Genomic DNA, 15,837 nt, shown 5'->3' with positions numbered 1-15,837 from the left:
ACTAAATGGATTGCATTCTTTAGCATGGTATTATAGCAAGACTCCTGTTGATGTTTGCTCTAGCTTTTTGTACAATAATCGCTTGTTTCAGTCCACAGATATTTGTACTACCTCACAAATAGTCTTTTAGGTGCTGGATTAAATATCCATTTATCACTGGTGAATTAGTTGCTTGGAACCTGTATAACCTTTCCAGGGTTTCCATTCTATTTATTTCTGTTTAGATTATCACTGCCATTTAATCCGGCACATTTTGCTGATGCTAAATCAAGGCATGCACTACCTGTGCTGACTTTGCTGAGTTACAAATTACTGATCCACTATATTGCTCTGAGTCTTAATTCTGTATTCACAGTACATATCAGCTTGTTTCTATTTTAAATAAGTATTCAACAGTGTCACTGTTGGACTTGAAAGTTCAGATTAAGCCAAGTTTATTTTTGTTGTATGAGCGTTTTTGAGTTTTACAATACAGATTTCAGAAGTTGCACTGAATCTCATTAGTAAAGACCGCTGTTACTGAAACATTGTTCCCAAAGGACAGATGGAGCAAATTTACAAATTACTTTTTCATGCTTATCTGATAATTAAAACAAAAGATTGAGGCAAAGTGTATGAAGTGTATTTGCATCACAAATATTGCAATGAATCCAGTAATAATACTGCAACTTTTTTTTGCTATGGTGCATTTAATTTCAAATGTATGAAGCCACATGAAGTTGGAAATTCGTGTTTAAATGTGATAGCATATTTATTTACATTCATGTTGTTAGCAGTTTAGCAGATATCACCATTAAATCTTATTACAAATACTTACATATTCAGTGATTGGAGATATATTTGTGCTTGGGGCACTTACGCAGCTGATGGCAAGCCTGTCTTTTTAGTGCAGTATGAGTAGACACTAAGCATGAGTTGATAACTAAAGTATTTTTTTTAAAAAGGGTCTTGGCTGTTACTGTTAATTGTTGAGTTTGATACTGTATAATTTTTCTTTGATACTGTATAACAATCTTTTATTTCTTTATACAATACAATATTTTGAATAAAGCTGAAATATTAATGTGAGCCCTGATGTACAGTTTCTTTTTACAAATAGTGCAGCCATGGCATTCTGCATCATTTAGATATTTATGCCTGACATGCCAGCAAAGATCGCTGGCAAAAGAATCATAGGTCATAAGAGGGAAAATGATTTTTACATAGCAAGTTGTTAGCATCTGGATTTCCCTCGCTGGGGCCATGGTGGAGAGAAATTCAATTAATGTTTCCAAATGGGATTTGGATAATTATCTAAAAGCGGAAAAAACAATTGACAAGCCTTTAATGAGAAGGCCAGGGAGTGAGCCTTGTTAAATAGCTCTTAGAGCTGGCAAGATGGAGCGAATGGCCTCTTCCTGTACTATAATGTAACGATTCTATAATTAGTTTTATACATTATAATTTGATTAATTTAATAAGTAAAGCTGATGTGACAAAGCTAACAAAGTAGGCATCGGCAAGAAGAAGGGTTATGATTCAGCAAAGTCTGGAAGAATGCTTGAAACCTAATGGAAGTAGAGAAGAGATGATGAATAGTTTAATTGGTGAGAACTCCATTTATAAAAATGGTAAGCACAGTTATTGGAATCTGTACTGTATGAGCTAGAAATTAAATTCTGACTGGAGGTGTACATGACTGGACTCTGTTCATATTGGAAGCAGAAGATGGTGAGTTGTTTGTAAGTGAAGAATTGAAAACTAAGCAGTCTTCTAACCCAAGAGTAATTACGAGAAAACTGTAAAAAAGATATCTGAATCTTAATGTAAAGATGATTTATGAACTGCTTATGAAGCATGGTCAAGTTTTGACAAATTTAGATCGAATGAAGGTTAAATAGAAAATTACATGATGGAAACCAGTAAGATACATATAAGACTCCAGAAATTCCAGCTAGAAATTCTTCCAGCTGGCACTTAATTTATTAAAACTGTGCAGAAGTATCAAATACAGATGCATTTCTAGTTTTGATAGGAGTTAATTTTGGAGATAAGCACACACTGCTTGAGCAAATGTTGGAACATTAAAAAATTCTTTGGAAAACACTCAGCCATGTGTCATACAGCATAGAAACAGACCTTTCGGTCCAACTCATCTGTGCCGGCTAGAAATCCCAGTCTGACTTGGTTCCATTTGCCAGCATTTGGCCCAAACCCCTCTCAACGCTTCCTATTCATAAATCCATCCATGTGCCATGTAAATATTGTAATAGTACCTGCCTCCACTACTTCCTCTGGCAGCTCATTCCATACATGCACCACCCTCTGTGTGAAAAAGTTATCCCTTAGGTTCTTTCTAAATCTTTTCCTTCTCAACTTAAGCTTATGCCTTCTAGTTTTCATGGTGAAATTAGGATAATCAATTAAAAGACAGAAAATGGAGAACACAATGATGCGATACCCTCTAGATCCAGGTCACAGGAGACAGTATAAAATAACTTTAGAAGAATTGAGAACAGAACTGTTTTTGACAACCTTGAAGAGCAAAAAACAATTTGAGACTTAGCATAAAAGATTTAATGGGTGGCACAGTGGTTAGCACTGCTGCCTCACAGCGCCAGAGACCCGGGTTCAATTTCCGCCTCAGGCGACTGACTGTGTGGAGTTTGCACATTCTCCCCGTGTCTGCGTGGGTTTCCTCCGGGTGCTCCGGTTTCCTCCCACAGTCCAAAGATGTACAGGTCAGGTGAATTGGTCATGTTAAATTGCCCGTAGTGTTAGGTGCAGGGGTAAATGTAGGGAATGGGTCGGGGTGGGTTGCGCTTCGGTAGGTCGGTGTGGACTTGTTGAGCCGAAGGGCCTGTTTCCACACTGTAGGTAATCTAATCTAATCTAAAAATGTCCAGGTTGTTTAAGATGTGATTTAAAAAAAAATACCATTATGCCATGAATTTCCGAATCAGTACAACAGAATGTTTGTAACACAACATGAAGCAGAGGATTTGGAGGAAGAAACTGGTGACATGGTTCAAAGAGAGGCATTTGTATTGATTACAAGAAGATTACCCGTTGATGAATATGTTGGTGGCAGAATCCTTTAATTGTGTGACATTAGACAGGGGGCAGTGACCATATGTGGAATGAATTGACTAAATGCCACTGGGACTCTGAATAATAAGGATTGGAGCAAAGTTAAGGAATTTGAGAGTTCCAGCTTCAGGACCAGGTTAGCACACTAAAATCTTTTTTTTAAAAAAAGGAGTAGTCAGTCCTTGGAAAATATCTTGAGACAATTATTTTGTTAGTAAGGATGCAGATTGTTTAATTGCAGGTGTAATTGTTAGAGGTAATTGCAGAAATTACAGATGAAATTGGATGTGGAAAATATCAATGCTCGTATTTGGAAAATCAGTGAAATTGCAATTTACACAAATGAGACACTTATTTATTTAATGGAATATAACCTCTCCACTATTTTAAAAAAAATGTGTTCTTGATATCAGGGGTGAGGAACTTAGAAAACAAAAAGGCAATTGTGTTAATACAGCATAGGCAATTTATCCATCTATCCTACAAAAGGTTAAAAATGTTATTAAAGGATGCATAAAAAGGGGACGAGAAATACAATATGCTTATGCAAGAGATAAGTGATAAGTGTTAGATTTGTAAGAAATATTGAAGAACAGTGACCCAGTCTGATAATTCGACCCTGGGGATTTCAACAGAGTGGTGGTATGGGATCTAAAGATGTGGAATAAATCATGGAATCCTTACAATTAGCCCATCGAGTCCACACGGACCCTCTGATGAGCATCCCACCCAGGCCTCCATCCCTGTAACCCTGCATTTCCCATGGCTCATCTCCCTAACATGATGGCATGGCCAGTCCACCTAACCCCCACACGTTTGGATTGTGGGAGAAAACTGGAGCACCTGGAGGAAATCCACACAGACACAGGGAGAATATCCACACAGCCCAGTTGCCAGAGGACAGAATTGGACCTGGGTCCCTGGCACTGTGAGGCAGCAGTGCTAACCATTGAGCCACCATGCTGCCCCAAAAGAAGAAAAATTTTCATTCTACATTTAGTTTATATGGCTCCTGGATTTAAGGAGTCAAACAATACAGTAAAGTTAATGTTTCATATGACCATTGCTGGAGCCTTTAATCTTAGTTTGAATCACAAGATTTGTTTTGAATGATTCCCTCTGGTTTGTCATAAGACTGAGACCTAATTGTCAGCTTTACAGAGCAGCCTCTCTCTCCCTCTTCCTCCAACTGACCTCTTTCCATGCCTGAAACTTCACCTTGCAGCATCTTTACATTCCTGAATCTCTGACCTGCAACCTTTTCCCATACCAGACTCTATCTCACCACTTCTCTCTCCTAACCTGCACTCCTTTTTGAAATTCAGGTCTAATTCAAATCTACAGTTCTAATATTGTGTCCCCTGTGGTGCAGAATTGCTGAGCTGGGGCTGTTTGAATCCTGATTTTTTTTTTTAAAAATGACTGCATCCCCTTTATTGTTTATATACATAGTCCTTGCTCAAGCAGAGATTCAAGAAAGGGAAGGAGTGAATGGCAGCAATTTAAAAATGCATAGATCTTGAATGAATTGTAGGTTCAGGAGATGAGAAGGGTCAGAGTGAGGTCAGAAGCTGGAGGTTCAGAGAGTAATTTGGAACGTAAAGGGGGATATCAATTTTCAGCAACCATGAAAGTCAGTGTGGAAGGTTTGGGAAACAGGATTAATTATGAGCAGGAGGCATTCTAATTAGAAGTTTTTCTTTTCAAGAAGACAGGTATCAAAGCCATTTCATTTATCAGTAGAAGGAATTCGGAAGTAGATTGGCAAGGGGATTGGAATCTAAGATGGAGCTCAGATTCAAGAGAAAAATGTTGAACTCACAAAAATGTTGATGAATTCAATGCACAAATTGAGGAAAATCGATATGATTTTAATTGCCTTCACAGAAAAGGGGCTACTGGGTGACCAAGATTGGAAATTGAATATCCATGGATGATGATTTGTTTGGAGATATGTGAAAAGGAATGCAATGTGGGCAGTACTCCTAAGAAGAGATGATCTTAGTTTATTTGGAAGAGAGAATCTTCTATCTAAAGATCAAAATGTAGGGTGTTTTTCTTTTCCCAGCAACCTAAAGGCATGGGTAATGGTTTCAATGTCCAGATGAGAATCTTGCTTGTAAGTGATGAGAGCCTGATTTTCAAACATTGACGCTTTATTATGTAATGCTGCCTCATTTATATTCAGGATGCTATTTTTCCAAGTTCCAGTGAGAAACCAGATGGTGAAAGTCAGAGTGGTTATCTGGCAGCTGCAGCTCACTGGTGTTTTCTCCAGGCCACCAAGTTGTCCAACATTCGCCAGTATCATAGATCCTGTTGGATGACAACACTCCCTGAACCCTCCATTCCAAGAAGTCACTATCCACAATGCATCAGCATACCACGTTGTCATGATATATCTGAGATTTTGGAGCTCAAAGCTTACACTCCCACCCAGACTTACATTCTCAGTAAACTTGGATATGTTAGTAGAATAAAACAAAGAACTGCAGCTGCTGAAAATCTGAAACAAAAACAGAAAGTGCTGGAGAAACTCAGAAGGTCAGGAGCATCTGTGGAGACAAAAACAGAGTTAATGTTTTGAGTCCAGTGGCCCTTTTATCAGAACTGTTAGATAGTCTAAATCATTGATGTAGATTGTAAATAGCTGAGGCCACCAAAGTTGGTCTTTGCAGCAATCCACTAATAGGCTGCTAACTTGAAATGCCAAGTTTATCCCCAGTATCTGGCATTGGACATTAAACATTTGCGTCCAGACTTCATTGAGCAGACCCAATTGGCCAAATAGCCTCTTTCTGCTCCTTTGTCTTGTGACTTTGTGCCCTGCCAGTTATCCAGTAATGAACCATAAATAATTTGAAAGGATGTGTAAAATTAATTGTCCCCTACCAGTCCGCCAAGGACGTGCAAGTTCTGGGCCACCTCCAGCACCAAATCCCCAAGCCACCTGACGACTGGAGGAAGTACACCTCATCTTACATCTTGGGACCCTCAAAGCACTCAGCATCAACATCGACTTCACCAGTTTCCTTATCTGCACTCCCCCACCTCATCCCAGATCCAAACCTCCAACTCGGCACTGCCCTCTTGACCTGTCCTACCTGTCCATCTTCCTTCCCACCTATCTGCTCCACCCTCTCCTCCAACCTATCATTATCACACATCACCTGCATCTACCTAGTGCCTTCCCATCTAACTCCTGATTGAAGGGCCTATGCCCGGAACATCAACTCTCCTGCTCCTCGGATGCCGCCTGACCTGTTGTGCTTTTCCAGCGCCACACCTTTGGTTATCACTATCTGCCAATTTACCTTGAAAATTAGTCTTTAGTATTCTCAAGACTTAGCGATGCTATGTTGACTTTTAAAAATTCATTATTTTTCTGTTTTTTTTTAAATAGGATTCTGAAGGAGTGGATATTATGTTGGGCATATGTGCAAATGGGCTGCTCATCTACAAGGATCGTCTCCGAATTAACCGTTTTGCTTGGCCAAAAATTCTTAAAATTTCCTATAAACGAAGCAATTTTTATATTAAAATTCGACCTGGAGAGGTAAGATGTTGTCCAAACATCATTTTATATATATTTAGAGTTAGCTTTAACTTATTTAAAACTAACGGTGCATATTAAAAGCAGATTAATAAGCTTTAGCATTTGTGTACCCTGATTTTAAAAACAAAAACTTCATAAAATGTTTGAAATGCTCAGGCAACTGACAAAAGAAAAGTGGTTGGCAAAATGACCACTTGATCTCTGGTTTTCCCATTATTAGAGGAGACTACCCTACAGCAGAGAATAAGATGTATTAGAGTACAAGAAAAGCCTGTCACTTTCATCTCATCCGGAATTGGAATGTGTCAAAGTGTTGTAGATCCTGCTACTACATAGGAAATTGGACGGTAGAAGAGTAGATAAAGGTATTATAGAGGCATTCCTAATGAGGTATAGAGATATTAGTTGTAGATGGTTATTTGCAAAATACGAAGGAGTTACAGAAGATGGGTTCAAGAGAGGATTCTGATATAATTGAGTCAGATGGGATGGACTAAGAACAGAGGCTAAGATTTGAAAGTCAAGGGTCCTCTTGACTACTGTGGATGACAAGTTCTTAGGGAAACTGACATCTCAGGAAATATTGTGATTAAAGTGGAAATCAACCCTGTAAATGTATCAAAGAGGAATGGAACTTTGTGAAAACGCAGTGGAAAGAAGCTTAATTCAAATAGTTCTGAAAGCAGATTTGTATGAAAAGCCCGTTTCTTGACAGAAAAACAAGTAAAGTCCAGAAAGAGAGAGTCAGAGATGGCCTGAAGGACGGAGGAAAATTAGAAATATAGTAAATTAAGCTATCTGAATCAAAGTGAGAGCACAAAGTTGGATGTAAATAATTGTACTTCTAGAAAGCTTTGTAAGGCCCAGAGTAGATTCTGGAGACAATTTGGCTGGAAGTGGTTTGATAGTTGGTGGGAACTCAGTTAGTTTTTGAGATGGGTTATGCTTATTTTGGAATTTGATGGAATCTGAGAAATGGAAGCCATTTGCAATGTCAGCTAGCATGTAAACTTGAAAGGAGATTTCAGAGGGAGTGAAGTTTAAAGTAACAGGAAATGTATTCAAAACAAAATATTGTGGATGCTGGAACTTTGAAATAAAAATGTTGGAGTCAGTCTAAGTCAAACAGCATTTGTGAATACCATTGCTGAGGTTGCATCACCAGGCAGAGAATGCCTCAATAGTAGCGCTTCCTTGATACAAATCACTGCTTGGGGGACCAGACCCATGCAAGCAGGATCTGACAGTTGGCTAGTGCACCTGCAGCACTGTTGCTGTGAGATGGCCATTACCACTAGGTGGCACCCCTTATCTGGTTTGGAGTATGCCTTAATGCTGGGTCTAAAATAAACAAGAACAAAAATTGCTGGAGAAACTCAGGTATGGCAGCATCTATGAAAAGAAAATGGTTAACTTTTCAAGTCCAGTGACTCTCCTTCAGACCTGAAAACAGCTAAGAAAAGGTAATACTTATGCTGGTAACAAGGATTAGAGGATGGGAGACTGAGTGAGCAGGTAAGTGGAGAGGGAGCCCAGAGAGAGAGAAACACAGGAGAAGAAGACAAAGGGATTGGTGAACGTAAGTCAAGGATGAAGAGAAGCTAAGTAGATGATAATGGGGACTATGTGCTGTTGGAAATGGGTTGGCTATTCTGAAAGCAACCCATTTTCATAAAGAGTCACTGGACTCAAACTGTTAACTCTATTTTCTTTTCACAGATGCTTCTGAGTTTCTCTAGCAATTTCTGACTTTTTTTGTTTCAGATCTCCTGTATCCGCAGGTCTTTATTTTATTAAACTCTGGGTCTGTATTGTCTTGATAGGTATGAGTAAATCAGATTCTTCAGTCATTTGATTTGAGTGCTTCAGCATGCCAACTTTACAGTCTTCCCACTATAGCACCTGGTTATATCTTGCATGAGTCCAGTAGCCTGATCTTAAACACTCATGACAAATTAGGACACGACCTTGTCGCAATAAAGAGTAAAATTCTTGTGGCAACATTGTCAATTCAAGTACTGACCTGTGCATAACTGCATCATCATCAGAGTGAGCGATCACCTGTATGTGTTAGTTGTGTCAAGACCAATATTGACAACTGCTGAACTGTTCATTATATAATCTTGCCTATTTAATTCCATCAACCTACCTCTTAAACAATAATTGAAACACTGCAGCAGGAAAATTTACATTGAATGTCTCCAGCATCCTGCAGACAGATCTTCTCAGCTGGCATTTCAAATGCAGTCTCATTAATCCCAGCCAATAGGAGCTGATGTGTATCCACATTGCCTGGTCCACTCTAAATTTCATTGCGATTAACACCTGGAAATACAGAGATTAGCATGATGGTAGAGGAGCTATTCGAATGTAAACGCAAGATGTTCACATACTGAAAGCATCACCACACTGCAACAGAAAAGTAAACGTATCAACAGTTCATCAAACAACTGGATCTCTTGTGAACAAATGGTGGGTGGAAAGAGTACAGGAAATCAAATCACTTGTGGTCAACCGTGATATGCATAGGTATTTCATCACTGTTAAGACTGTCTGCACCCCAAATATTCAAGGGATGCACCTTGCTAAGGACAAAGGACAGAGGCATTCTCTGTCCTTTGGATGAACGTTTCTAAGAGCATCCCCAACTGAGATTCGTTCTTGACCTGAGCATCCTCCAACCCATCCCTAAACTATCCAGTCTGACCATACTGCAATGAAGTTTGAACTTAGATTCTGTACTCGAGCGGTATACTGATGGGCTGAAAACTCTGCAGAACCCGTTGGACTGCATAACTGGCAAAGATATGTCCTTATTGTTTGGCAGAGCAGGCTTGAGGGGCCAAATAGCCTATCCATGCTTTGAATTGATATGTCCATATCCCAACACTATCCATCCTTGAATAAATGTCATTCATCAGTTGAAAAGCAACAAGGCTTATGGAATAGATAAATCTATTGAATTTCAGAATCACAGTTGATTGTAAGAGCTCCCCATCCCTCACCTGGGGAGAGGAGCTCATGACATGAGATCTTGAGTTACTGTAATCATGTTCATCTCCAAGAAATGAGTTAAATCTGCTGTAAAAACGTAGGAGTCTCCCTGATTTTTTTTCAATAAGGAACAGCATTGCAAGAATCCTCAAATTCCAAACCCAGAAACCAATAATGACCATTTTACATAATGTTTTGATCTCATGAAAGCCTTTGACTCTGTCTTCCTCAAATTTGTTTGTACTCAAAAATTTGTCACCATCCTTTGCTTATTAATTTTTGACATGCAAATCTGACCCTTATTAACTGGACCATTTCAATTTTCAAATGCAGCTGTGTCATTAAGACAACATTTTTTTTCATTCTGCATCACTATAATTCAACACTGTTCTTCCAGCAAGTTCCCCATAGAGAGAATCAGGATGGATGTAAAATTATTCAATCTTTATTGCCTCTATTCCAAAACTAAATTACTTCACTCTCCGTCATCAAGCTTCAGTACACAGACAAAGCTTCTGTGTATGTAGTAAACTGCAAGTTATTATTGTTTTTTTCACTGAGGCATTAAAGGCGATGGACCTTAATTTAAACATCTTGATAACTAAGATCCTTTTGAACTCACTCCTGAAGCATAACATTATTCTCTTCTTTGATTAAGATCCAAAGTGAAAAATTGAACTACTTTGCACACTTGCTAAATTATTCTCACTATGAAGAATGACAACCAATTTAGGACTGTCAGACTTACAATGGAGTGCCTTTGTGTACTGTGAGCTACCTATATAAATATAGAAGGCTCTGTTCTTTGCAGCCACAAAGATGCTGTATGTTTATACTTTCTGTTCCCACTCAACATTCAGTTACATTGCATGTTGTAAGTGTCTGCAGCACACACATGGTTAGCCATCTCTGAGTGCATAGAACTAGAGTGGAACCAAGGCATCCTTGGTCCTGAAGGACTGCTTCAGTCATCCTGTTTTACATTTGAAAAAGTTGAAATTTAATTGCTTTTGTTCTTATGTTTTATCGTCTTAGAAAAAAGTGTGTTTCTTTTGTGGGTTCGCAAAGAGTTTTTTTTCAAAGAAGCTTTTATGTTTAAACAAAAGTGCAAAATATTATTTCTTGTAGAAGCAAATGCTTATTTTGTTGGGAGCCCCCTTTTAAAGTTGGAAATTTTTAATTATATTCCTTTCTAGACAGAACAGTTTGAAAGTACTATTGGTTTCAAGTTGCCTAATCACCGAGCAGCAAAGCGATTGTGGAAGGTTTGTGTGGAGCATCATACTTTCTTCAGGTAAGGCTGTTCTGTATTTGTCGGATCAGCCAAAGTAATGAATGGTAACCTTTAGCAATTCAAATGTAGGCAGTCCTAACAAAATGGTATTTATGGTAGTAATAGAAAGTGCTCGCTTTGCTTTCATTTTTTTGTCTTTTTACAATTTCCAGAAAACATCTTTATCCATGGTCCTTTTAAAAATTGCTTTATACATAGATCTATACTATAAAGAAAGAAAAATAGTTGCATATTTTTAAAATGAAGTACTCCCTTCAACAAATTCATGTCTGATATGGATAGTTTCTAAATGAAATGAATTACATTTATGTCTGTACTCAAAATGCAGTACAGTGTAAAAGCTTCCCCATGACATTCCTTGTTAAATTCCTTTAATTTAGAGGATTTCAGAACATTTTTCTTAATAGTTGCTTCCTAAATTTGAACCAATGCATGAAAGTGTTGTAATATTATATAAATATTTCAAAGCAGTTAATTCTGTTATACATGAAATCATTTTTTTTTTCAGGCTGCTATCCCCTGAACAAACTCCAAAAAGTAAATTCTTGACTTTAGGCTCAAAGTTTCGTTACAGTGGCCGCACACAGGCTCAAACACGGGAGGCCAGTACACTCATAGATAGACCTGCACCTTATTTTGAGCGTACATCAAGTAAGCGACTATCCAGAAGTCTTGATGGAGGTAGGTGGCCCGTGAATTTCAATAAACCATCAAACTTTAATCTGTCCTCAGAAGAAACATCTAGAGAAATCACTTTCTCTTAAGTAATCACTAACACACCTTTTGCTAAAAAAAAGAATTTTAGATTTAAATGTCCACTATACTCAGTTCTTTTTTGCTCCAGAACGTGTGCAGTTAAGTGGTCCACCAGGCCATAAATGGATATTACTTTGTATTAAACTGATCTGTAGAAAACTGTCCCTATAATCTCTATCAATGGAGCGAGCAACAATACCTGGACAATTATTTTTCAGGCTGTGTGATTTATGGCATTGTTCTGACTTGATTTTGATTCCAGTTCTTTGTCTGGCATAACTTCTTTCCTGGACACACACAACGCAAAAAAGAAATTGGGTGGAGAGAGATGTCCATTTTCTTCCCTGTGCTATATCAACTGTTATGTCACAAATTATGTCCTTTCTCAGCACTGATCTCTCTATTGGATAAGTGTATATTTAACAGATAGCCTACAATATTAGTGTGACCTCTAGACTTTTATGTGTGAAGTTAACCATGGTCCACAATAGACCTTGAGTACATCTATCCATTTGAAAGACAGAATTGATTACTTGTATCTTAATGGGCACCACTCCACAAACCTAGGGCAAGGAGGGAAGGCAAACCTCTGTGAATTAATATAGGCAGAATTGGAATTGAATCCACATTGATGGTTACTTTTTGCATCATGTTCTAACTGAACTAATGATTACAAATGTAAGCAAAAAGGTTTCTTTCCTCTAACAGGCCCAGTAGATGGCATTAATGAAGTGGGCCTGTTGCAAGATTCATCTTCTCTAGATGTTCCTCAGAGTTCAACAGCAGAGGTGACTGCCACCAAAGTTGGTGTCGTTAAAGTAGAAGCAACTGATGAAAAGATAGAAGTAAAAGGCAAAACTACTCCTTCAAAAGAATCACAACTAGAAATGCCAATGGAAATGAAGGTATTGTACATTTTTATTAGAAATTACAGGCAACAAGTTTTTGAGTTAGTGCACAATAGTAACTAATGTTGTACCACGCAAGTGATACATGACTTATTTTTCCCACTCACTTCAAGTATCAGAGGAGTATTTCTGGGAAAAGGGTAGGAATAATTGCAGTAAAATCTAGCTGTGTGTAATATATTTTGTGACTAAATCAATAATTTTCTTGCATATTCTAACAGAGAAAAAAAGCATAGTGTCTATTTATTGATTCTTAGGGGAGGTTGATGAAAGAGATTGAATACAGTGGGACTGATTCAAAAATGTCTTTTAGTTTGAGAGGAAAGGGGAATGGAAGGAAATGTAATATGAGCATTGTCTATCACCAGTGAGGTACATTTTATTTTCTCTTTTTGACCTAGATGAAAGGAAGTGTAATTTCTCTCTTTAAATTATGTGCAGTCACTTATTCGAACAATAAAGGTAGCAAAATTATTTGTGGTTCGATATATTTACTGAACAAATGAGAGAAAAGATTAAAGGCATACTCATGAAGAAACCACAATGTCATCTTTCACCATTTTATTTTAATGTCACACAAATTAATTGCGCTCTCTTATCAGCTTAACCTTTTGATATTTGTTGATCTTGGGTAATCTGATGTGGTCGCACAGGAATTATGTAAAGCAGCAAAATGTTTTGAATTATATTACAAGTGTCACTATTCGAAGCACTGTATTCTTAATAGCTAAGGTTAACACAAAATAAAGGAATGCAAAGGGCCATGTCTTATAAAATGTAGCTAGGCTATTTGTAGAAAGAAAACTGCGCAATTTTACTATTGATGAACAATTTTCCCGTGTTTTGAATTTCAAGGCATTTAGGATCAAGCAATTAAAGGCTGGTTCAACCAGCAAAGTCCACATCCTTTGAATAAGTAAAAAGGAAAATTATAAAAGGAGAAAACTGGGTAGTAACCAAGCTGGAGTTTAGTAATCATTATGCAAAAGATGTACGGTGTTTGCTTGTTCTTCCTTGTTGTGTTTTCCCTATCCATCTTGCAAGAGCTAAAGTTGTCTGCATCCATTTGTTTGAATTTGTGGCACATCTGGAGTGACTTTCTGACTAATATTGTTTCTCTTTTCTTTTTTATTTCCTTCTATTCTCTCTATACTTTCTGCTACATAAACATGTGTCGACTGGGTTTAATTTAGTTCCATAACACACATCCCCCATCTCCTACCTGTTCCAGTTATTCTCCCTCTCTAAGTCTCTTTCCTATTCCTGAGACAGATTTTCTCTCTGATATTTCAGAGGATAGTGCTTTTTCAGCTGGTGAATTAGACAAAGAATGTGTGTTTGAAACTCTTTCTTCCGATCCTAGTCCACATGTAACGATTCCAGAGCACGAAGCAGCATTATTAACTAAGCCTCTTCAACCTGATCCTGTATTGACCACAACTGTTCAATGTAATCATTTTGTACAACAGGATCTGAAGGAAATAGAAATTGGCTCTAATCCTGGAAGAAAGACATTGACGTTCGCATTTTTAAATCTTTACAAGTGTTTTCCTCCCAAATTACCTTCGTTGCTTGATGAGGATGGATATATAAGCTTTCCCAGCCTTCCTGATGACTGTTCAGCTTTAATTCCACCAAGCTTTCAAAAGTACATTCCTATTACGTCTCCGTCACTCATTCCATCTATCATCATTATCTTTGTGTTGCTTTTGTCTGCATCCCAGTCTGTCCCTTTCTCACTCACCCTTTCCCTTCCTCTTGCTCTGTCTCTCTGCTACCTGGAGCCTAAGGCGACAACATTATACGCCTCTTATGACAATGACCTGAATGAGAAAGCAGAGGAAGAGGAGGTGTGTAAATTTGTCGCTAAATGTGTGGCATTTGAAAATAGATTTTTTTTTTGGGTGGATAGTTTAAAATAAATTAAAAATGATCTTTTTGGCAGAAACCAGGACTGAATATTTTGACCAATGTTGAATCTTGACCTACTCGTCTGAACCTCCAGCCTATTCTATCTACTCTAATGATTCCAAACTTCTGTTTCAATCTTGAACTATCTGGACATGCACGTGTATTGTAGCATGCTTCTGACAAATTTAGAAACAAAGATGTTCAATGACGCTGCCATGTAATTTGCAGTTAGTTTCCATTTTATTACACTCAAACTGAACTTGAATAGATGTATTTGAGTTACTAAAATTTCATGGTCTGTCGTTTTTAAAAAAAAATGAAATTTAATACAAAAGCTTTCTTTTCCGAGTACAGTATTTTACTTTCTCAAGAAATTATTTTGCAGCAGCTGCAAGGCAGGTGGCACTATTCCACTACAAAACAGATAAATTTGTGCTGGTAATCAGGGCATTCGATAAAATTACTTCCCATTGTCCCAAAATCCTTCCTCTCTTCTCCACTCAATTCTGACAATTTGGTTGCTCATTTGAAACACAGCAACAAAATGGATGAAAGTAAGTGTTTAGGATCCCTCTTAGTCCTACTGAAGACATGACAGAGGTGGGAAAATGTTGCATATCTGTATCTAGGCAAAGTGACATCACAAGGAACTGCTTTCAAACATAAATTCCCTTGGTCCTCATTTTCCCAGCAAAAAAAATTGAATGTATATATCGTTGTCAAAAAGGAATGCTTTTAACTAATAATTGTAAAAGGCATTGGGCAAACCACATCTGAAGTACTGTATAAAGATTTGGTCTCTGCTTCAGAAGCATATGTTTGTAATTAAAATGGTTCACTGGGCTGACTTCCAGGATGAAGAAGTTGCATTTTGAGGAAAGGTAAACTCATTAGAGTTCAGAAGATTAAAAGGGGATCTTAATGTAAGATTCTGAGTAAACTTGACAGCTTAGATACTGAGAGGGTATTTCCCTCAGAACTGGAAAAAGCAGATTAAAAGTAAGTGATTTCCCCTCCTTATGGAAGTGAAGTGAAATTTCTTCTTTCGTAGGGTCTTTCAAGTCTGGTATGTGCTGGCACTTGTTGGTTGTAGGACCTATGTCATAGTCTTCCTGTAGACGGGTAGTAGGCTGTGTCCATGCATGGTTCCAATACCGCAACAAGGTGGAGGACCAGATGTTGACAATTGTGAAGACTCCTTAAAATGCAGGTGCCAGTAAAAGCGATAACATACTTAATTCAGGTGAGGAAAAAATGGTTGTTACTTCTCCAGAAAGATGATTTGATCAATTAATTGCAGTTTGAGGTCTTAACTGTATAAGTTGTCTGCCTCTGAGCGTCAGGCTGCA

General features: G+C 37.9%; 1 protein-coding gene across 26 annotated transcripts in view; it reads left to right on the top strand.

The window, feature by feature from the left end:
- Window positions 1–15,837, top strand: part of epb41l2 (erythrocyte membrane protein band 4.1 like 2) — a 218,351-nt gene that overhangs the window by 175,514 nt on the left and 27,000 nt on the right. For 14 of the 26 annotated variants that reach the window (XM_072556130.1, XM_072556166.1, XM_072556093.1 and 11 more), the window contains exons 9-13: window positions 6,473–6,625; window positions 10,816–10,913; window positions 11,422–11,594; window positions 12,378–12,574; window positions 13,771–14,427. In XM_072556130.1, the coding sequence (XP_072412231.1) occupies window positions 6,473–6,625; window positions 10,816–10,913; window positions 11,422–11,594; window positions 12,378–12,574; window positions 13,771–14,427 (1,278 nt within the window). The remainder of the gene's footprint in view (window positions 1–6,472; window positions 6,626–10,815; window positions 10,914–11,421; window positions 11,595–12,377; window positions 12,575–13,770; window positions 14,428–15,837) is intronic. The other 12 variants (XM_072556238.1, XM_072556247.1, XM_072556218.1 and 9 more) reach the window with 1 other exon arrangement.

The sequence above is a fragment of the Chiloscyllium punctatum genome, chromosome 3, assembly GCF_047496795.1.
Source record: "Chiloscyllium punctatum isolate Juve2018m chromosome 3, sChiPun1.3, whole genome shotgun sequence".
NCBI lineage: Eukaryota > Metazoa > Chordata > Chondrichthyes > Orectolobiformes > Hemiscylliidae > Chiloscyllium > Chiloscyllium punctatum.
This window is presented reverse-complemented; position numbering and strand designations above follow the sequence as displayed.